A 24,089-nucleotide genomic window follows, 5' to 3' on the forward strand; every position below is an offset into this window, starting at 1 on the left:
AGCCGGAGAGCTCTCAAGTGAGAGCTGCTTTCACCAGGCGAGAGCTTCCTAGGTTCCCAAAACTGCTCATGTATCACAGCCCACAGGAGCTGGTCCAGATGCTCTGGGGTAGTTAACCAACGTGTAGCAACTGCAGTAAGAGCAGATGTGTGCTGTAAACTACACCTGATTCAACATGATGAGCGCAGACATACTGTACAGCTGATACACAGATAACACAGGTTTAATTATCCACAGTTTGATTATCCGGTGTTGACATGGTTTTTATGACTAAGTTACCCTTGAGACGCTCAGAATCTGGAAATTGCAACCACAGATAAAAATTTCCTTGCAGCTACATAAAGTCATAGTACTTTTCTGACAAATTTTGGCTTGGAGTTTTGAGCATTTTTAACTTATCGAGTTTGCATTGCTTTTTACAAGGAGTGAAGTCTTAAGGCATAAATCATTGACTTAAAAGAAAACAACTGTGTAACAATATTACAAGATATACAGAACAGGATGCGCTTGGATTCCAGTTTCTGTTCACTGGCTCACCAGAGACAAGGATCATAAATCAAAAATAAAGAATGGAAATCAAAGAAAAGTAACAGGAAGTGTCAAAATGAAAACCTGGCAGAAATTACCAATAGGAGGAAAAGAAAAAAGACTCCAGATGTTTTTTTAAAAACTAAAAACCTGGGAAAGATTCAGGGAACAAAAGATCTACAAGCAGAAAAGAAAAAATGATAGCTTGGAGAAGGGGGGCTTCTCCTCCTCCTTTCTCACATACAAGTCAGGCCTATAGTGAGGTAAGAAAATACGTATCTGGTAAGATGAGGGAGGCAACGATGGAAAAAAACCATATAAACATCACCTCTCCTTCTTTCTTCCCATGAAGCACAGCTCTGGAAAGTGTGATCCTACAAATATTTCAATCGGGTTTACAATTCAAAAGCTTCATTAAATCTGGGATTATTACCACGAGAGAATTTGATCAGAGCAGCCAGTCTGTAACATTTAAGGGGCTCCTTATTCACACATACCTACAGGCTGCAGCACTCACACGGCCAGGAGCGTGTGAATCCCAGCCCTGCCAGCACCAAGCTTTTTCCTCTGGGGCCATCTGCTGGCTTTCCTGCAGATGCTTCTCAGGACTTTTCTAGGACAGTGATTGCTTTATCAGGTGCATCAAAGGTGTGCAGTGCCGGAGCCATTCAGTATGATTTCTCACGGAGCTGTGGTCCAAGATGTGCTGGAGGCTCCATCTCTCTGTCCCACATGCCACTCCAACTCCCACTGGTGGCACACGTTCTACAATCCATCTTCTGAAGACTTAAAAAAAAAAAAAATCCAGCCCCACTTCCAATACTTCCCTTGTGATCAGAGACGTTTTTCCCCCTTCCCCATGTGTGTGCTATATTTAATTCAGAAATGGTCCTAAATTTTAATAATTTTGAGGGTAAAGCATGCTAAATCCTTCGTCCAACAACTCCAGCCAACATTAATCTATTTGCCTAAGACTTTCAAACAAAACTGTGAGAGAGAAAATTAATTTGCAGACTGATACTTAGAAAGACAAAGTCATTACTTATCCATGTTTAATTTCTCTAAGAATCAAGCTTAGTCAATAGACTCCTGACCCAAAAATAGATTACATTTTTATTTGTACATGATAATTTCAGGGTAATTTTACCAACTGGCATATATTTGTATCATGTTGATACTAAACTTCAGCGTATTGTTGTAAATTCCTTTTCAAGCTGATTAACTCAAGAATGGCTAGATGCTTAAGGCTATCATTAAAAAAACCCCAATAGAACACCAAACCCCAAAAACCTAAACACACTGTCCCAGTCAAATCAAACACCTTTCTCCTTTCATCCTCCAGCATACTTTACAAGTTTTGACTGAACAACAATTCATGGACCGTACTGTAACATCAAGAAACTTTCAATCCCAGCACATTCCATATAAAAATACTCTCACGTTATAAAGAAGAAAAATATCCCCTATTATTAACAGAAAATGTATGCTGACCCACCACCAGAAATTTGCATCTGCAAAGCTTATTACCTTACAGACTAGAGAGACAGATTGATATGCTTTCGATTTTAAAAGCTTCAGTTGCTATAATTCCAAATTATATAGCTGGGCTACATATTATTGGCATTTCATTTAAGCATTCAACTTGCTGTTTTAAGTTTCTCTAGTTGGCTCCTTTGCACTGCAGCCTCATGTATTCAGATACGAGGAATCAGGAAAGCCACTTGCTACATGTACTGGATCAGACTGCATGCAGCTACATGTGAAAGTGCATTGTGGAGTTACAGTCCATCTGACCAAAGGGTTCTAAAATGGAAATGATGGGTTTCTGTATATTGTTACAGCATCCACTGCTTTGAGGAGAAAAATGAAGAATATGCTTCTTTAGAGATAAATAAGATCATGATAATGACCTGTTAGAAACCCTTAACAATGCAGACATCAAAAGTAATACTAGGTCTGTTTATGCATTAGTTATTTTCTTGAATAATGCTAAAAAGCCTTTTAATTATTTTATAATCTTAGAGATGTTGGGGCTCAGAATAACCTCAAATTTGAGACAAATTAGAAAGGCCATAGATTAAAAAACAGGCATTCTTTGGTATTTTTGGCACTCTGCTTCATTGTAATTCTACTTAAACCTCAATATTAAGCCTTGCAAATCTGTACTGTAGAGATGCTGGAGTCCTTAGCAAAACAAGACCTTTTTTATCTGCTGGCTGGTTGTATAACATATAAATTAACCCTGTCAAGCTAACAAAACCCAGAGCTTGTCCACAACCTGCAGCCAATGAAAAATCCCCTCGAGTGACATATCCCAAGACAGTCCTGGAGCAGTGGGAAGTAACATCTGGGAGAGCATCTGACCAAAGACCAAGAATGAGGTCTTCATGGTCTTCAGTTGTGTCTTGATCTGAAAGGCCCTTTTTCTTCTTCTTCTTTTCCTCTTTCTGTCTCTTTACCTTCTCCTTAAATATGTCACAATGTTTTGGCTCTTGAGGGCCACAGAAGAGTTTGTCCTTGCTTAGATGCAGCAAGTCGTCTTCTGTTGGGATGCAAATCATGGCATGTAATTCAGGGTTCCCCTTTCTCAGGAGTGACAAGGTGACCCAGACGAGAGCCCTTGGATAGCTCATCAGGATTGGCAAAAAAACATCTTCAGTCATTTCCTTCTGTCCCAGTCGAGAAATAAGACGGATTCGCCGATCTTTTCCAGCAGTGGGATAGCACCAGGCTGACAACTGCATTAGTAGTTTCTCACTCCTATTAAAAATTTTCAAAAATAAACATCATGGATAGTTATTAACAAGCAGTACAACAGAAATCCAGCACCCCACATATCTGTAAGAGTGTGATTAATAAAAGCCCTGGGGTTTTCAGGTCACTCAGCACAAAAAAAACATGAGGGAGTGGAATTCATGTGTCTTCTTCAGAAGGAAGGTGACATTACTTCTTAAAACCCCCAAAACTTGTTAAACCACAAATACTCTAAAACCTTCAGTGGCATTAATGCAGTCCAGAACTTCCAATGTTTTCTTCCCTGGTAACTACACAAAAATTAAAGACTTGCTTTCAGGCACTTTCCAAACACTGTTGCTGCCCTCATGCGTTGCACTGGAATGCAGGGGATTCTCTATTTTCTTTAGAGTGCAAGAACCTCCTGTGATGATGTATTACAGAAGAGAATGCAAGACGATTTTCACAGCAACAGTTTAAAAATCAAAAACATGAACATCTAAAAGCTCCATTCACCCAGAAGCAGCCAGAATATGCCAACTTTAAGAACACAGTAAACTCCAGAGTGTTATATTTAAAATAAGTTCAGGAATTTTCTTCATCTAGTCACTAAGTTTGCTGGGGAAAAGCAAAGGACTTCCACTCAACAGTAAATTCTGATCCTCGCAAAAGTATTTAATCTCACTGTATTTGAATCAAATAATTCCCTTAATATTCAAGGTTTGGCTCTTCTTTTCCTCAATTCAATAATTCCCAATAAAGAAATAACATGTGTGTATCATTTTGACATACCTGAGAACAATGAAGTCACTTGTCTGAGTTCCATCTCTCTCACCAAGGTCTTGCGTGCTTGTAACATCCTCTGTCTTCAGGGCACCTTCAGAACTTGTTATTTCCATGGTCTCCTCTACCTCACCAGTCTCAGGGGAAGTTTCTCTGACCACTTCTGCTTTGGGGTCACAATAATTATGCCCTTCAGTTGTGCAGCACTCAGGGTGTGGCAAAGAAGGACGTACAAAGCCTCCTGAAGCTTTCATTCTTCCTTCCCAGTTCTTTGTCAGCTGCCCCCAAGGACAGATGAAAGGAGACAGAGTGCCCAGCTTGACATAATTTGCCCTTTTTGCGGGTGGACGTCTAAATAATAAATCAAGTAAGTAGGTAAGAATATTTGTTTTCTGGGCCTTTATTCAGTACTTAGCACTTCAAAACGTTGTCTACTTTTTCCTGCTAGTCTAATAATGTTTTCTGTTTTCAAAATCAAGTATTTAGAGCAGAAAGTTAACTGTGTATTCCCTTTGTTACCTCATTGAACAAGAATTTTAAAGTTACAACCTAGAAAACACTGCTGTATTTTTGACAAACAAATCCTTTCAGCTATGCTGGAAATGTCTGTGTGCTGTGATTGACACCACCACTTTTTCCTCTGAACTTCTCCTACGTTCCCCTCCTAGCTCGAAGCAGAACCAACATCAGCTGATGCAGAGGACACTTCCAGCTACTCCATACTCATGATTAAGACTTTTGTGTTTGTTGCTGCAAAAATTAAAGGAAAACTTCAGAATACCTGATATTTTAAAAGTACACACTGAGATGTACTTCTTAATTCACTTTATTTTTTTAACATTTGGTATGTGCTTTGGTATTCTGCCTTTGCATTCTCTTACCTCCTGCCTCACTTGCTGCTTAGGGAACTCAGAACAGCTTTGTTTATTTTATTGTTTTACAGCCTTGTTATAGTCCTATAACTGAGCATGTCCCTGGGAATAGAATGTTTTAATTCATATGCCCTGTTTAGCAGAGTTCAATATACCTAGGATTCTTTTTTAAAATACAAGATTTAAAGCATTAGTGAAAGATGTCAATATTAAGTTCAAGTTTAAATGAACACAATGACAGATAATTAAGGCAATATTTTAAGCAGTATTCGTTTTTGTCATTCTTGTAATTAATTTTTAAGTTAATATTACCGTTTGAATTTTTCAAGAAGACTCGTTTCCAGTTCTTTGGCAAACTGCCTTCCTGCCTGGCAGTCTGGGAAATCATTGGGAGTGTGAGGTGTTCTTTGATATTCGGAATGCATTAATGCTTCTTGCAAGCCACCGACACGTACACCTTGATATATCTGTTATAAAAACCAAACACCCAAAAAGCAATGTTTGTACTGATTCCAAGTTCCTAACTGAAACAAAACATTATTGCTCCAGAAGGTATGGTCTTAGAAAATTGAAAGTCTAACAGTTCAGCTTTCAAAAAATAAAGCTAAGTATTGTTTCTACAGTTCTACATGCCTATTTCAACAAAAATGTTAGCAATGCTCTTTAAATTTAATTCTGAAAAACTATCAACAAAACTGAAAATAATTTTACAGGTTCTGATCCTGTACGTTGCCAGGAATGTTGTAATACTTCAAAAGCCACTGCCCAATCTATACTACACAACAGGTATCACTGCAATTAATGCCCCTGCACATTCAAAAGCATAAATTTAACTGCAGAAAGATACTAAAACTGCCACCTAAACATTCAAAGCAGGATGCTCCAAACAGCATCAAAGGAGCATTCAAGCTTAACTCAAACTCTGTGTTTCAAGCTCTCTCCCAAATCAGAGGCAACCCATTTGCTGACAGAGGTGGAGATAGCCAAGCTGGAAACAGATTGGCAGCAGGCACCAAACCATTTCTCCTTAGAGGCACATCCCTGCAGAAACACAAAACCAGAGAGCTACAGCTTCAGCTTCCTCTGCTGACTCCCCACTGCTTTGCTGCTTTTGGATGCTATGTGGGCAGAGCACCCGACAGAAGATATGGAAAGTTATTTTTTATTTTTAAGGTTTCAAGGCCAAGCTTCAGTCATCAACCAGTTCATACATGCTCTTTTATACTGGGGTTTTGATCCTGTAATTGTGAATTGGTTATACAATGTGAAGTATACTCTCTAAAATCATTTAAACCAAATTATTTGTCATATTTACTTGCAATTTGGCATCAAAGTCACTTACAAAAGGAATCCAGAAAGCCATGCCCCAGCCCTTTGGGAGATAGATATCCCAGCCACTCCCCCATCCTGGTCGATCTTCTCCAGCCATTTTCCCTGGCTGCTGCACCAACAGTATGGGAATCTTAGATTCACAAGGACCCAAATCAAGGTGTGATCCAGGTACCAGTAACTGAGCTCTCATATGGTTTAAATCCTGAGAAGGAGACATTTCCCAGAAGTTAGTAATCATTCTTTTTCCCTCTTTCCCATACTGTTCCAAGATACAGAGAAGAACTGAGCTTACAGATAGAAAACATATGCTAGTAATACACTATATATTTTAACAGAATTTTACCAGGGTATGAAAAATTATTTTAGAAGAGTATTAAACACCCTCTTTTCCCCCTTTTTACTTCTGTAGTCCTTGATGGAGAGCAGGTACTGAAACTCAGGGAAAAAAAATGTACAACACAGATGAAGGAGGAAAAACAAATATTGCAACTTCGTATTATAGATTTGTGCACAAGACTAGACTGAACAGGTGCTTTCAGACAGTTTGTCAATACACAGAGCAAATCTGAACTACATCCAAGGAGATGGGAAGAACATTTGGTCATGAAACAGTTTCACATAAAGAATGCTGGCACCAAGGCTTTGTCAATCACCAGTTGTTATATTCCATTGTACCACATTATGAATATATTTATAAAAACCAGACCATCAGACTCCCTCTGTTTTATAAGGTAAACATCAAATTCCATGACAGCATGAAAAACACTGTCATCCAGAAAAAGACTGTGCTGATAACTGTCATGAGCTAGTGCAATATTTTCCAAGTACTCTGCTTTTTTTACACTATGTCAGCCCGTTTGAAAGAGCACAAATCTAATTTTCATAAAGAGAATATTTATACAGATCTTTCTGCCATACAAGCGTTTACTCTTTCCGATTACAATGGTGCCGAAAATTTATCACCTCTTGTGACTGAACCACCACATAAAGTGCAATTCACCCATGAACTTTATGGGCTGCTCCTCCATTGTCAATGAAAATGTCAAGACAGATTTCAAATCTGCAACAGCAAATTTAAAGTTCTCTACAAATCACAGGTTATTGCCCAGAATGCCCACAGCATAGTGTCCTGCAGTTCAGAACCAGAGGATTTATTTTCTTCCAGCTTCCATGGTTCTTTCATCAGGAGAATAATCCTGGCTAAGAGTGAAAGGCCAGAGCCTCTCTGTGCCACTTATCCCTCTTATCTGCTGCACTTGAGTCAAGGTAATGTAAGAAAATCCAATTTCAAATTCTTCTGATAAATAAACCTACAACGATTTAGCCCTGTAGACAATGCAATAGGGCTTTCTTTTAATCAAGTTGGGAACAATGGTTGTGCAAGAACATTATACAAAGGCTACAAAAAATCACTTCAAGTCAGCAACTGGATACTCTGACATTAGGAAACTCCTGATCGACCTTGGATTTATACAAGTCTCAAGAGCCTCTTTCTAGGGACTCTATGGACCATTAGCCATTTTCTCTGTGGCAATCCACCTACTTAGTTACCTGCTCTGAGATTTTATTTTCAGTGACGTTCTTACAGATGTCCTGGTCCCAGATAAAGCTGTGAGCACAGTCTACGGGTACACCCTCCAGGTACAGCTGCCTAACTTTATCATTATCTAGAAAAGAAGAGAATCTTTAAACAGAATTCAAACAATTTTTGTGGTTTAAGTATCAAATTTCCAAAATCACTCCACTGTCATAAGTACAGTGGGCAGACAACCAAGGAAAGACTACTAAAAGCTTAACAAGCATCACTGCTTCTGGAGTAGGTTCCTATGATGTTTTTCCAAATATGAAATAAACTGTTAGAAGAACTAACCTGGCATTTTTTTACAAGCATTTCTTATTACAAATAACATCACCTTTGGCAATCTAAATTAGATCTTTACGTGCCAACTTTAATTTTCTGTAATTTGACCTTTTAGGCAGGGTGTGAAACTCAAAAGGTTTGGCGAAAAACAGGAAGAGGAACATTACAAAGCCTGAAATGAGTTTGCCTAAGCAAACTTGTAAGAAAAGTACTACCTTTTAGAAAGGTACAAACAGGAAATACTTGTATGGAAATGACTACCATGCAACTACTTATTTAGCACTTGCTTTCCACTCTGGATCTTTTCAGACTGCACTTCAAGGAAGTGAATATTCTTCCTTATGTCTGCACAAATCAAAGTTGTGTACATTACTGAAGATAAATAACACTTCTAGCTTTAAAACTGATCGTTGAAGTATTAAATACCCTATCTCTTTTTCTGTTTTGCAATCTAAGCAAAGCAAAGAAAGTGTATACCTACCTTTAGTGATCTGTGGATTAAAAACCTTCAGTGTACAGTTTGTAATGCATGCTGATCCATATTTTAAGTAAAATATTTCTTATCCACAAACAATCCAATGAACCTATTAATAGTTCTGTGATTAAAACTTAGAGTGACTGCTCCTCATTTTGTCATCTACAAGGTCTTACACATTATAGGAACAGAACATGCCAGGGTTTGGTTGTTTTTTAAAATTACTTAAGTCTTTCAAAAAAATGGTTCCACTAATTTTTCCAGGTAACGAAAGACTTGAAGCACAGAAGGTAGGGACTATTCAGTGGTAATAACAATACAATAGGCACTGTCAAACATAACTGCAATAACTGTTTATTTAAAATCCATATTCTTAAGATGTCCCCATTACTAAAATTTGCAAGATCCTTTGCAAGAAATATTACCTATGGCACCATTTGTGACAGTTTCATGGTGTTATCAAATTGATACTTGCCATGCATTCTTGCTAATGAGTTAGATTTATGTGAGAGGAAATGCTAAAGAAGTTATGAGATTAGGGTGACATTCCTTCAAATTAAGTACAATACAGCTAAAAAAGAAATCCTTCCCAATTAAGCCAGAAGATTTCCTTCTCTCACCAAAAATTAGGGACAGGAACCTGATCAGGAACCTAAGAGAGCTCAACATTCCTAGAGACAAAGCACATTTTGTCTGAAGATACAGCAAATATCAATGCCCCAAAGGAATAAAAGACAGCAACAAAATTATATGTGATGGTAGTAGGGAATTCCTTCCTGACTCTTATTATGTGATTTAGGGCACATAATCACAAGCAAACATAAGGTAAGGAATGACCCTTTTCCATCTTCTGTACAAAACGCATTTGTGAACACCAGAATCTCTTTATGTTAAATTATTTAAACATGTTCTAGTTCCTTCTACTCTAAATTATTCACTGTAACTTTTTCTGCTTTTTTTAAACATTTCTTTTTATTACCACAGTTCAGGCAGTCTATGCTTGTCATATTCTTGGAGTTCTTTACAATTACTGTATACTATAATGGCATGAATATTTTTTCCCACAACAGAAAGCCCTTTTAAGTCAGTCTCTCCATCACCATCACACATCTAATATCTTCCTTACTACCTTAAAATACTCGTCTCTAGCCTGGTACATTCTTCTCTTTAATCCCCAATGATCTTGTAGTATTTACTCTTTCTACTAACCATACTGTGATTCAAATCATAATCCCAAACCCTCACACCAATCCTTATTTCTTACCTCTCTCCCGTTTTCTTCAGTCCACATTTTAAGATTGCTGGGGAAATAACCCTACTGATGAAGAAGTTGCTGATGATAGGGAAAGATGTTGTGGTAGTATAGGAAGCAGGAAGCTGCATTACTAAGCACAGAAAACTCAGTGACAAGCTGCTTCTGCTGGTGTCAGTGGTGGTGCTTAGACAATACAGGCAGATAGAAGGAGGTTTTGCTCCATTTCAAGCTGTTATTCTGATTTGCATAGCTTATTATCTGAACAGTCTTAGAAGACAGGCCTAAGAGTTGAAAATTCTCCTTCCTCCTTTTGCAAAAAAAAAAAAAAAAGGCCCAAAATAAGCAGTTTCAGAGTCCTATGTACATAGGGTTGTGTGTATCAGGACAACTGAGGACAGATACCTAAACCTCTGCAACAGATGTGTTTACAGGCAAGGACACAGGCTCTGTGTTTGCAGAAGGAACTTCAGCTCATGTATCTTTCATGGTGTATTTTCCTTCTATGCACCTCATTCATGCATCTATATGTATCATTTAAAAGCTTCAACATACTCCATGTTGACTGGTTTTTAAGGCAATGGAATTTGCTTTCTCCCACAGAAGACAGTAAATACATATCAAAATGTCAGAAGTGTACTTTAAACTGGAGAAAAGAACAGCACTAATTTGCAGCCATGTGAGAACTGCTTATAGGAAGCCTTGAACTCCAGAAGGCATAAGGCTGCTGAGAAGGCAGTGAAAAATAACTTATCTTCCATATATATGGAGGATATATAATATATAATATATATATAATATATAATAACTTAGCCTGAAGAAATGAGGACAGTGCTTTGATTAAATCCCATCAGCACATGTCCATAACACACAGCTTTCACACATGCATATGCATTCAAGAGTGAGAGTAACTGGGAAAGACTGAAATTACATTTGATTCGTTAGCATGTCACTCACAGCGAAAAACTACTCAGGCAAAACTTAGAACAGCATTTTGGAAAAAAAGGCAATATGGACAGATGCGTATCAATTTCACAGAGTGCAGGTATGACAATCCACGAGCAAAGATGATGGCTGTAACTTACTTAAACACATTTGACAAACAAATGCAAATTAGTAAAGACTGTCTAAGAAAATCAGTTAGCTTTTATATGACACTGAAGAAAAAGAAAGGCTAAAGCACATACAGAATCTGCTACCATAAGCAAGCAGTGGCATTTCAATCTTACTAATACCAATCCTAATAGCATTTGAGTGTCTGGGAAGCAAAAAGGGGAAAAAAGTGTGGAACACAGAAATGGTTCCTTTTTTTTGCTCAACCAACATGACATGTCATTAAGACAAATGAAAGACTATTAACATTTTTTAAATTGAGATCAGCTGAAAATACTAGCACATCTGAGTAAGGCTACAACACAACCAAGGCTCCGAGGGTTTATGTAGTTCTAAGGCTCATAAAAAGATCTTTTTTTCTTACAGAAGGGGAAAATTAATACCACTGAAATGGAATTACAGATCTTAGAGAAGTTTAACTTTTTTCTGGGTGGGTGTTACTGTGGAAATGTTGATAATACTATTGCTGTAGTGATGTATGCTATGCGCTATGATTAAATTCCTTCCTTTTCTGGTTGAACAAATTTCCCTTCAAAAAAGTGAAGAGGAGGACAGTCTCCATTCCCGGGTTACTCCTGGCAAAAGAAGCAGTAGAATGAGGGGACAGAACAGATTGGAAAAATGCTAGTGAAAATGCTAAGTCAAACTAGAATAATCCTTAGGAATACATTGCTTTTGATGACATTCTTGCTGCGTATTACACTCATCTGATTCCAAGTGTGGCCAATAATAGAGTCCTAGGGAAGAGTACAACACTAGTACACTACAACAATCAGTACGTTGTGTTGCATTTCCTCACTCTGCCAGTTCCTGGCCTCTTGTGTATATAAACTTCTTCAGTTAGAAGTGATTCTTTTGCACTGAGTGGCCTGCAATAGGTTCTCCTTCATATATTTAACTGATTTTAACTTCTGCAAACCTGACAGGCAACCAAGGAGGCTTACAGGAAAAAAGAATAAATCAAAGTGATGGACTTGGCAGTGCTGGGTTAATGGTTGGACTTGATCTTCCAGCTAATATGGAAGAATACTCAGAGGGAAACAAGGGAGTGGCAGTTAAACCCCAGTCTTGAGATGTGAACTACCGTGCCAGAGGATTCCCCACTGAACGTGTAATAGGAGCTTGTAAATGATTCTGTAACTCCTCCCCCACAGCATTAGGAAGTCACTTAGGTGGGAAATGTAGAAAACAGCTGCCACTTTCCCTGCTAAACCATCACTCCCTCCTACTCTCTCCCTAACTACAACAGTGTAGGGCTGTCCTCTCCTTTTCTACTCCCTTTACCATGACATCCTTTTGATTTTCTACTGGAAGACAGCTGTATTGTCTGTCTTCTTTCATTCTTCTGCCTACTCAAATTTTTTAGTCGTGTGTAACACTAAGTCATTTAGCACAATCCAAACTGGAAGGTATTAGGCAGTTTACCTTCCCTTGCTAGCTGAACAAGGACCTTCTCCCTCTCCTGAATAAAGGTCAGAGAGGACAGAAGCAGTTTTAATTTAATTTCATGATGAAACAAACAAACAAAAAAAAGACTAAGAAAAAAACCAGAAAGCAACACCAAGTTTTCTGAGTACTTGTGGTTTGGAAGATTTTTTGTAAGTGAAGGATAACCCCAGGTAGAAAGATCTTGAAGATGGACATTTTTAGCTAGCCAGAGGAAAAACCATACAGGTCCTCTTGCCTTCCTATCTTACATCACTACCTCTTTACCATGGCATCCTTCCTGATGGACAAACAGCTCTGGTAGTGAGAGAGAAACTACTTTTAGACATTTCCAATACCTGGATGCCTCCTCTTGATCCTGCCTCCTTGAAATGTTCAGACATGGCAAGCAGAATGAAGGGAGCCAAATTACTTTTTGCAGTTGCTAACTCCTCTATCAGCTCAAACAAGTATCCTTAAACAAGTGCAACGTTGCTCACCTTACTTCCCAGAAGGAAGGAACCAAAGTAGAGGTTTGGTTCCTTTTGTATGCTGCAGCATTTCCAACAGGAACACTAATGATAAGAAAGTTAGCTGAGAACTAATTAACAGAAAGGCTGTTCTAGAGTGTAGAACAGGAGGATGTAAGAGAATGAAAATAACAAAGAGCTAAAAGACAGCAACTGAAGTAGGTGTTCAACCTGATTTAAGTGAAAGGTAAGACTAGATTATCCTAGTGTCTTTCACTAGACACCTCACCAAGGAAATTAAGTATTTTTAAGTCTCTGGAACTTTCAACTTTTCCTGTGTGCTACTGCTTGCTAGCTGGCTAGGATGTTTCATATATTAGGTCAGACAACCTGTGTCCACTCAACCTAATTGGGAATGCCTACACAGCACTGTGCACAAACCCCACTGTATATACTCTCGCACATTTTTCAAGAGCATTCACATCTAGCTGAACTCGAATTTTGCACTGAAATAAAAATTTCAGAAGTCATGCTTGCATCTTTCATTTTTTAGCATAACCAGCATCCTGGCCATCTGAAATACTAATCCTGCAATGGCAATATTTTTTCCCAATGGAATTAGAACTTTCATCACTGTAGGACTATAAACCAGAATAGCAGATATCTTTTTGGAGAGATAAACAGCATCAGGAAGACTAAACAGCAAACAAAACTTACTAAGCAGCTTTTAGCACCTGGTTGGCCTTGCCAGGATTCGAACCTGGATCATCTGTATGGTCAGACAGAGGCTTCCACTGAGCACAAGACCAGCTTTGGTGCATGTCCCTCCCTCACAACTCCTGTTCTAAAACCTATGCAACTTTCAAGCTGTTTCTGTTCTGCCAAGGGCTGTGGAAAGGGAAATGAAACATTCTGAAAATCAAAAGCTAGAGGAAAACAGCAAGAGACAATCTATAAAAGATGACAGTAAATGAAAAGAATTGTAGAGAAAAAGTGAAACTCCGCCCTTTATCAGTTCCACAAGAAGCATAATATAAGCCAGGCATTTTACCTTGGTATTTTTCAAAGTCAGGCATGGCTTTTGTCTTCTTTTTTGGCAAATTGATTCGAGGATCTCCAACAGTTAGGCCAAGTATGGTACCTGGGGGCATTTCTGATGGTGAACTCATCCCTTTAAAACACACAGATGAACAATGCCATGAAAGCACCAATTGTGATCTTTTTTTGTGCATTTTTTACTGAAGGGATGTAACATCACCTAAGCCAGCAAAGCAATCCAGAGTACTCTATTTAATGCTTTGAAAACTCACCAATGCTTGTTAAATGTCCAAGACCAAGAAATCAACAACAGCAATGCAAGACTTGGTTTGCATTTAATTTTAAGCATAGAAGTGAGGTCATGCTCACCGACTCAATTCATCCTTTGCATTTGGCACGTATCAAAGAACCACAAACCTTTATTTACACTTGTCTTCCAGAGAAAGGAAATTTAAAAATGTTTTGTAAAAGTTTTACCTCATCTCTGCTTAACTGCCTCACGACAGACAGCTTGAGTACAGTGTGAGATCTACCAATGCCAGTTCCTTACCTACTTCAGTGCTAGAAAGTGAGATGATGTTAATTTTATGATACTTTGCAATTCAGCCAAATACACATCTGTTAATTAGAAGCAAATATTTGTAAAGCAAGGTATAATACTTTCCCTTTGGGTAGAAGACTGCCATTTTATCTCGGGAGGTGTTGTACAACTTATAGTCTTAAATTGAGCGTATGGGGGGAGAGGGTGAGAGTGTACATCAGACTGTATATCCCATCAGCAATCTCAAATCTAAGTTCACAAAGATAACAAAAAAGATTCAGTTTATCTATTAAGAGTTTGGACTACACAGATGATTTAAATTCCCTTAAAAACTCCAATGTAACATTTCTCAGTTCTTTGTCCTGCCATGGTAATCACTTAAGCACATTCTCAAAGGCATCACTCTCTTGATCATGCAAAAGATAAGCATGTCCACACTGAAGTCAACTCATTAACATGCCAATTCTGACCACGAGATTTTAAGAGTTTCCCCTTTCTCCCATAGCACCCACATGCCCAAATACCTTCTAGAAGCTCAAAGATAGCACTTTGACATTGATGAAGAGATACTTTTTCAGAGTCCTTGCAGTTTTCTACCCACCAGTTATTCTGTTCTGTCTCTGAATCTGCCATCTCCTGGAAAACAACACATCTAATTAAACTCAAATGGTTATTTATTACTTTTGATCAGTATGAGTTCATTCTCAGTTTGCCTCAACCACTACAGTTGCTTTCTCTCCCTTCATGTTTTAAACCAAAATAATTTTTTCCTGATGCAGTATAGTCCCATACTTTACACTAATCCCTAATAAACTGTTCAATTTAGCCCATGTTCCAAAAATAAACAAAGCACAATACTTCCTAATTCTGTCACTATTTCTTAGAGAAAGCCAGAAATTTCATGGCCCCTGTCATTTTTACTGCAAGAGACAAAAAAACCCCCACCAAACATTAAGTCCACAGTGATACTATGTGACACACAAAACCCCCAAATCCTGGAGGAACTGAATATTTGATTGAAAACATAAAAGAAGTTTGCCCTTCAGTTCTAGTGCTCTAGCTCATTGCTTGAGAAAATGGTCCAGGGTTTGTCAAAGAGAACATGAATTATTCTGGACTTCTCAGCAGAATACATCACTACAGCAGAAACTACACAGCCTGCTCAGCAGCACCATTGGTTTTATTTTCTTCCTACCCCCACTTAAAATCCAGATATGAGTTCTTCCTGAGATCAGCACTGGTCAAGAGACCCAATAAAGAGAAGATAACAGAGTAATACATAGCTTAGCCTTTATAATAAGCAAGGCTAGATAATTTACGGTTATTTCTAGCCAAAACAAGCTTGCACATGCTAGGAACATTACCAAAATTACACTAAGATCCAAACTGCCAATTTCCTTACTGTTTGGACAGAAGCAGCTTTCAGGGTCTCTGTAAGGACCGAGTGTGACAATGGGCCAATCAGCCGGTATCTGAGAATCTCCATGCTTCTGTCACTGAAAGAGAAAAATTTCAGGTGAATGTAAAACACACTTTTTTTCCCCCCCAGTATACTATTAAGCTAGAATTCAGCTGTGGTATGTGGTTATAGGCCACAGTTTCTGACTCTACTATGAACAAACCTGATTGCAATACCAGTAGTCTGTGAGATCCAAGAGTAGGACTGGAATGGATCTCTAGTGCCATCACCAATTATTTTTTTCACTGGCACAACTTTTTCTCCTTCTTTATCCTCCTTCTTTCTTTTCTTGCCAGGGCTCATAACAACCTCCATTGGTTTTTCCTCTTGAACTGATGTTGTAACAGGCTCAGTAATACAGATTTCTTCAGGCTCTGAACACTGAAAAATTACTTTTAACTCCCTAAGTATGTCCTTAAGAAAAACAAAGTTTGGATTAGGATGATATGCAGTGCACCACAAAACTTAAGTACATGTTAAAAAAATTACACTCTAGTTTTCCTATTTGGATTTAAAGGAATAAACTTAATTCTGCTGAATTTAAGGGCTTGTTAACAAAAGCTGAAAGCAACATTGAATGTAACTAAGAATTTGTTCATGCAAATTAACATAAGAAAAATTGCTGGCACACAACATTTTACTTTTTAAAATTTTTTTTAAAGTTGATAGCTAAGTATCAGATTATGATTACCTGTGGTGATATCAATCTTAGCCTGTTGGGCGTGCCAAGGGAAAGGACGTGAATCAAGCAACATCACACTGCACATGTATCCTGAAGCAAGTGACACTACAAAACTTTTAACAAGCTCAAACGCTAAACGCCTCAGCAGCATCTGCTTTCTGTACATTTATAAAAACAAGCTGCAGAACATGAATATTGTTACAGCAGAAACAGTTTTCCAACATTTAGTTCCTGAGGTCATATATTATATCCAACTCCTCCATACTTTTCAAATGACATCTAAGCATTAATACTATGCAATGCATAAAGAAATAGGAGTTCAACTATATAAAAAAACCCACCTGCTTTAGAGCTGGATGCACCCATATCCACAGCTGTCTGTGTTCAGACCCATCTCTGGGTCTCCAAATAAATGTAACAGGACCAAGCATATCCTCAGGATAGCGATCTGCTCGGTAGAGATTCAGGGAACCCTCAAATCTTCCAGACAGACAACAAGCTTCTTGAAATGTTAATCCTAAAAGAGACAACACTTACTGAAAAACAAAATAATCTCTTGTTTAATAAACAAAATAAAATTGAAAGTTAGTCCGGCTGCTGGGTTGCCAATGTTGTACCATAATTAGATCATTAATAAGCAACTAGAATGTCCAGTCCTAGTATGACACATTTTAATTATGTTTTCCACCCAAAATCACAACTCAGTATCAACTTTGTTACTGAGACTGGTACATTATTAAAAAAAAAAAAGTGATGGGTCATCCTCTAGTGTATTCAGAATCTTTCTTTTGAATTACATAAATTTTACCTGTGTCAATGCTACACATTCTACCAAGTTGCTTCAGAAGTTCATTCTCTTTACCAGTCAATTCCAGGCAACAATAATATGATAAATCCTGAAACAAGAAGACAGTGCTAAAGTGAGAATAACTCTTGAAAGTGAGCCTGGTAAGAAAGGACCAGACAGGGATTCACAATTTACATGGAAGTATTAATTTTTCATTCCCTAAAATTTGTCAAAGAGAAAGGAAAAAAGACTAATTGTTAGTTATATTGTTAGTTATAAGAGCTGTTAATTATTTCACCTTGGTAAAATAACAAACAAAACAGATGTAAAACGCGGTACCTGAAGAAGGCAGTGTTTCGTCATGGCTCGGTAACAAGCCCTGTAGCTCTTCTCTGTAGGGCTGTTTCCTAAACAGTATCCCCATTTCTTTACCATGTGAAATCTCTTTGCATGCCAAATGTGTGTTTCCAGCCAAATATTCTTTCTTTGTCTACGATTAAACTCTGCCACCAAATTTATGTGGCGCCTTCTGGCTTTGCGGCATTTAGTCTTTGACTGTTCTTTTTTCTGATGCACAGCTTTCTCTGCCTGTTTTTTAAAAGAGAAGATATGGAAGTAAATCTTGAGAACAGACTTCTGAAAAGAAAAAGGCTGAAATATAATGATACAGGAAGCACTAACATTAGGTTATACTTTATTCTGATGTTGGACAAATCTTGAGGGTAACTAACACTTTGAAACATTCTACACAAGCGACATCCATAGAAGTGCATCAAGGTTTGACTGAAACTCATACATAAAACAAAATCCCCACACATTCAGAAACTTAACAGGGAACAGTAAGATCTGCTACTTCCTGTCTGAGGTTCTGCCACACATCAGTACATTAACATGAACAAATCCCTGTGACAATAAAATCACCTGGGGATTTGAGCTCCTACAGAAGCAGTACGGACTCTCAGACTGTCAGGTAGGACCCTAAGAGTTCTACAATGCATAGAAGCAGGCAAGAGAGAACTGTGGTGATATCTTGGCCAAATTTTTGATAACTAGACCCAGTCAAGGTCTGAATTATTATGGGTGAATGCACGGTTGGAGAGGAAGGTTTGACTCAATCAACATTTGATTTATCTTTTTGTGAAGAGAAATGGTAGAAAGAATTAGGGACTGTAAGATACAAAAAGATTCTTAGGATATCCTTTGTAAGAAACAGTTGACAACAGACCACTGGTTATAAGAATAGCAAAGGAAGGAGAATCCTAGAAGACTGGTGCCAAGAACACTGAAAACACTGAAGCAACCGACGAAAATTGGGAAAAAAAAAGAAAATATCTTCCCATCAGACCCATCATTCCACCTCAGAGGAGGCAATACAAGCCACTGGATCAATGGTAGGGGACTGGTTCAGAAAGGCAGTTAGAGAAAAATGGATGTGGTACTGCAGGAGAAAAATATACATATTTAAGCTTTTCGAAGAGATAAAGAGATGGTCTGGGTAAATGTTTAGATGAAAATGGTCAAGGTAAATGAAGAAAATGCAGCAGAATTGAAACAGATAACTTTGAAGATGCAGACCTCAAACACTGCAAAGTAATAGACAGAACCTTTACAAAAGCAAATAATGGAGACATGACAAGCTGTAGAAAAGCATGAAATAAAACAGCCTGTGCAAGCACACAAACGACACCAAAAGACCTTAAGACAGAAAATACAGAAGAAGAAATACAGTTGCACCAGGGCTAATTAAATTCTATCAAATATCCAGGAATTATATATGGAGTGGAAACAAGGATGGGAGAGTGTGAGCATGTACAGAGAAATTAGACAAGCTGTCACATGAAAGGAGTTAAAAAAGTAGGACACAAAAGAACATAGACATTAAAGAAATCTAGATTTAACAAGGAGAGAGCATATAACTAATTATGCAAAACAGCCCACATCTTCTTCCTCCAGTTGTCAGAAAACAGGCCAAACTGCATCTCTTGTCATGACTGACAAAGCAAAAAGAATGCTAATCAAGACAGTAAAATAAGAGTTGTGGATTTTGAAGACCCAATAAAACACACCCTAAGAAACACGTAGTTGGTGTGTGGCAAGGAAGTACCCAAAGCAATTTCAAACCATTAACAATTATCTTCAGGAACTGAAGATGAAACAATAAGGTCTCAAAGAACTTAAGAAAGACAATGCAAGGGAAAAAAAGAATGCAATAAATACAATTATCAGTCTACCTTAATACATAGAAAATTTGCCAAGCAAACTTAATCACTTTAAGAAGTCTCTAGAGATGATAAAGTGATCAATGTGAAACATCAGAAAGATCATTTCCCAATAAAATCCTGCCAAACCTATTTTTTTTTAAACATACATGAAAGCCACAAGGGGTAAGGAGCAAGTAACTCCATGGGCGTTTTCTCATTAAATGTTGAAATACTGACAAAAAATGAGTTTCATGAGCCACTAGGAATAGACAGTAAGTAAGCCTCAAGCTGCATGCAGCCTGCCAATAACCCCAGTGTACCTCCCACATTTGAGCTATAATACGGGAACTATGCATCAGCCATGCTGGTTTGAGCCAGCAGGGTCACACCCTAAAACTGCGGTGGTGCAAGGCAGACAGGTTGTACTGAGGACTCCTGGACGACCTGAGACCAGCACACTAGCTGAACAAACCCTCCTGCAGTGGGCCCTTTTAACACTACTCTGATAATTTTCAAGATGTCCAGCAATCGCAAAGCCAAGTGGTTAATGAGGCCTACGTGAGGTAACACCTAAAACTGAGGTGTTCCTGCATTTTGTATCCAAATGTCACTCAAACTTTAGGACACCCAGGGAAGTTTTGCAAATAATTACAGGTCTTAACATTAATAAACGTACAGCTGAACACTGTGCATTAGCTATGCCCACTACATCAAACACTGTAAAATGCACTTATACCTCTTTCTTGGCCATCTCTTGGAGCCGCCTGGGTAGGCGTTTGATGTTGTGACTCATTGCTCGCCTTCGCATGTGCCTGGGTAGAGTCTGGAAAACCAGAGAGTTTGAAGACTTCTGCGAAACTGCTTTCAACATGGCATTGATTTCAGCAGCACGAGCTTGAGCAAAGGTAGACACTGGAATGAAAAGGACTGCATCAGAACATGACAAATGGCAAAAAACAAAGACAAGGATACTGTACATAAATTATGGAATTATTCCTAGTACATCAGTCCAGTACGTGCTTGACGTAAAAGTACTACACACCATTACTGAAGAAATTTCAGTTCTTTAGATATCCTGAAGCTTACAGATATGTTCAAGCTAATATTTATACACGAATGAATCCAAAAGCCGTGGTATAACCATGAAGTCCTATTTGCATTAAACAGTTCTTTGTTAAATTAGAATAAAAATCTTTTCAGATGGTATTCAGAAAGATGAAAAGAACTTCAGTGTGGAAAAAAAGGGAAAAAGTAATCACATTACAGACATCACATATGAAGTAAAAATACAGATCTTGGTCTTCTTTTATGCTTATGAAAATCTACCAATATCAGAGCACTGCCACATTTTGCAAAGCTAATCTGCTCTCCTAAATAAACGTTCTATTAGACAAAAAGCTGTCTTTAACTTACATCATGGGTAAAATCAGTCTCATTGGCTACATTAAAAGCAGATGACTGTCAGTACTCATTTTGCTGGCAAACAGAAACCAAAATGCATATCCCTCACTACAAGCAGGTGCAGCTTTTCAACTCAGAAGTCCGAAAGGACCCACTGAACAACAGCTGGTCATTCAATCCAGTTCACAACTACTTCTGTGTTTTGGAGAAAATCAGGAAAGAAAACCAGAAGAACATAGAATCAGTTCTAATTTTTGCTCTTGCACAAAAACAAAGACACACAACAAACTTCATCACCAGCAAAATTGTCCTGGACATAAAATTATGACCTCATATATACAAACCTGTTATGTATTTTGGCATTTCCTCAGAAACGCTCTGGAATCCTCCTTGCCATCCTCCTCTTCCTCTGGCTCTCTCTCCTCTACTTTGCCCATTTGTGAAATATTGGTCTTTCCTGTGAGAAGGCCCAGCTAACTGATTTGAGAACTTCTGCTGCTGATGCTGCTGCTCAGAACGAACATCTCCTGGAAGGTTTAGAGATGAAAAGAGGTTAGAGAAATGCAAAGCAGTCTGAGTAACTATAACCCTACAGTCTTTCCTCATAAAACTGCAGCGTAGATTCCTCCTATTATACTTAATATATGTAACTGAAAAAGCCATCAGAAATCAAATTCTTATAGGAATAAATAAGAATTTTACACTGTCCTGCAGCAAACCTGGAGTACCTTAAGTAACTTTTGCCTATTCTGAAAATGGTACCCAATCCAGACTTTGCCTCCAAGAGCCTGACTGAAATTGATCCATGCGACATCAGTAGTGATTTTTATTATTGTCTGTTCAGAGATTTAGTACCAAACCAGGAGTTATTTTTCATCTTCCCCCTTGACCTTTGTTCCTATAAGCAAATGTATTCTTCTCTGACACTATATATCAAGAGTGCTTAGCAGTACTTAAAATTGAAGAGGGCCTTGAAGTCCATATTCAATGATTAGTGTATATTCACCCTAACTAATATGATATATTAGTTTAGATTACTTAATATTCAGTTAAGTCTTGGTTAGGATTTCTAGTATAGCTTGAGATATGGTTCTCAGGCTGTTCAAGCTGGACAACCTAACTAAAAAGGGCCCAGACAGCCATTCCCACCACCCCACCCACTTCATCAAGATGAGTACTTGAGAGGACATGGGGCCATGCAGTTCAGGGACTTCTCTAGTGAAAAATCAATCTGTATGTGCAGAGAAATGGGGTGAGACAAGCCTGTCCTTTCATTTCAAAAATGCTACCATTGGCATGAAGAACAGCCAGGAGCAGATTCACCTCCAGCAGCATCAATTTATGTGAATTAAAAACGGCAAAGAACCTCCTTTTTCCATTTCAAAAAAGCAAGAAGCTGAAGTTTTATGTTCAGCAGCAATGCTGTCACAGCCTGCTGCAACCACAAATCATGCAGAACTGCAGCAGTACAGCTAAAAAAGTAATTTGGTGTGGAAAACAGATATCAGCTTTCATGCAGAACAACTCCTTGACCTAGTTTTTCCACATAGCTGAGAGAAGTACTGTCCAGGCACTGAGGTGAAGGTGAGAAGGAAACAGTTAGGAAAGAGGGATGGAAGCTGCCTCAGACAGCAAATCTGTGTAGGTTTACAGCCCAAAATTATCTCATATCACAAACACACCCTCTCCATAGAAGAACTAAAAATTTTAATCAGAAAATGGAAGCGTGTTTCAAAAAGCAGTAAATGACTTAACACCTAAATAAAATTTAAATTATTTCAGCTTCTATGGATATCCATAGTTTTACAACTCCTATTTAGAATTTTTCTTTCCTGTTTCTACAAAATAGCCCTGTAAAACTGAGATAGTAACATTACCAAAGAATGTTACATGGATGAAAATCCACTCTGTTTAACAGAACAGAAAAGCATAACCACGTAATCTTAGAAGTTCCCTGCTATAAATAAAATTAGAAAAATGTGTTTAATCTGGCAGTACTGCTGTAATGATATTCCAAAATATTCAGACAAGACTGAGCATAATTTGCAATGTCATTCTGTGTGTTTAGGAGCTCTTCAGTCGCCTAAATACATTGTGACACTTGAGTATTTTTTTTGTTCAACCACAAAGATGCAATTTGTCATCTTTTGAAAGTCTCACAGTAACAAGCCCTTTCATGTGCGGTGTTTATAGGTAACGAAGTATCTAAATGGGAGGATGTGGGGTGGAAACTGAGGTCCAATTGAAGCATACAGGATGCAGGTCAAAACACAGACAAAAAAAGCATGTGCCATACAAGCTGGCAGGATTCTTCAGTCTTCAGCTGCAAAGGTTACCTGTGTACAAAAAGCTCCAGCAATGACTCAGAGACATTGCCATTTTAGGGACCGGCCTTGCTGCCTCCTACCCATACCCTTCCATAGATACAGGAGCCACAAGCCCCAAGAGGCAAACTGGTAGGGTACGCTGATCTGAGAGAAAACCAGAGCATTTATCACAGTGCCAGAAGGCTAAACCAGTCCCTCCTGCAGCTCTGAGGTCTGACAGAAAAAGAGGGGGGCCGCTCGATGGAATATAACACCCAAATTCATTTTAAGATTAGGAACCACAAGGATTTGTTGTGTAATCGAATGAATGATACAGAGAAGTGCATATTCCCAGAACTGTCAGGGTCGGAACGGACCTCTGGAGATCATCCCGTCCAACCTCCCACCTCAGTCAAGGCAGGGTCACCTAAAGCAGGATACACAGGAACGCGCCCTGGTGGATTTGGAATTACTCCGGAGACGGAGACTCCAGGATTCTCCCATACTAACATGCATCCCGTACTAACGGGATTTATGGCAGCACCAGGACTAAAGGAGTCTACAACAGGGGACGAAGCCCTGGGTACTCCCACGGCGGGCACACCAGGGGCCGAGGGGACGGAGACAACCGGCCGGCCATACCTGGGGGAGGGCAGGCTCTGCTCCCGCCGCCGGCGAAGGGCCCCGGCTCTGCGGGAAGCGTCACGCTGGCCGGCTGGTTCCTCATCTTCTTGGCCCGCTTCTTCTCCCGCGCCCCAGACATCTCCGGCGGGGGCTGCCGAGCCTCTGGGTAGCAGGGGAACGCGGGGAGGGGCTGGCGGGCAGTGCAG

General features: G+C 38.8%; 1 protein-coding gene across 2 annotated transcripts; it reads right to left on the bottom strand.

Annotated features, from left to right (window-relative positions):
• Positions 1-202: 202 nt before the first annotated feature.
• Positions 203-24,076, bottom strand: POP1 (POP1 homolog, ribonuclease P/MRP subunit). Of its 2 annotated transcripts, none has more exons than XM_027900439.1 (15): positions 23,902-24,076; positions 21,298-21,480; positions 20,289-20,464; positions 17,691-17,939; positions 17,373-17,460; positions 16,906-17,081; positions 16,046-16,296; positions 15,826-15,919; positions 14,948-15,059; positions 13,896-14,015; positions 7,800-7,909; positions 6,259-6,450; positions 5,229-5,383; positions 4,054-4,395; positions 203-3,288 (listed from the first exon to the last, which is right to left on the bottom strand). In XM_027900439.1, exons 1-15 carry the CDS (start codon positions 24,020-24,022, stop codon positions 2,661-2,663), a joined length of 2,997 nt encoding a protein of 998 aa, XP_027756240.1. In that variant the 5' UTR covers positions 24,023-24,076; the 3' UTR covers positions 203-2,660. The 2 variants fall into 2 exon arrangements, with proteins under 2 accessions (XP_027756240.1, XP_027756241.1); XM_027900440.1 differs by lacking the exon at positions 23,902-24,076 and adding an exon at positions 20,966-21,148 and having other exon boundaries at positions 21,298-21,393.
• Between the last annotated feature and the right edge of the window lie 13 nt (positions 24,077-24,089).

Source organism: Empidonax traillii, unplaced genomic scaffold (assembly GCF_003031625.1).
Source record: "Empidonax traillii isolate 1590-97213 ecotype Southwest subspecies unplaced genomic scaffold, ASM303162v1 scaffold729:size315501, whole genome shotgun sequence".
Classification (NCBI taxonomy): Eukaryota; Metazoa; Chordata; class Aves; order Passeriformes; family Tyrannidae; genus Empidonax; species Empidonax traillii.

Coding starts and splice junctions, on each gene's coding strand:
- POP1 (XM_027900439.1), bottom strand. CDS start 24,022: ATGTCTGGGGCGCGGGAGAAGAAGCGGGCCAAGAAGATGAGGAACCAG. Junction 15,920..16,045: donor ACTACTGGTATTGCAATCAG/GTTTGTTCATAG, acceptor TTTCTCTTTCAG/TGACAGAAGCATGGAGATTC. Junction 5,384..6,258: donor TGGCTTTCTGGATTCCTTTT/GTAAGTGACTTT, acceptor TTTTTATAACAG/ATATATCAAGGTGTACGTGT.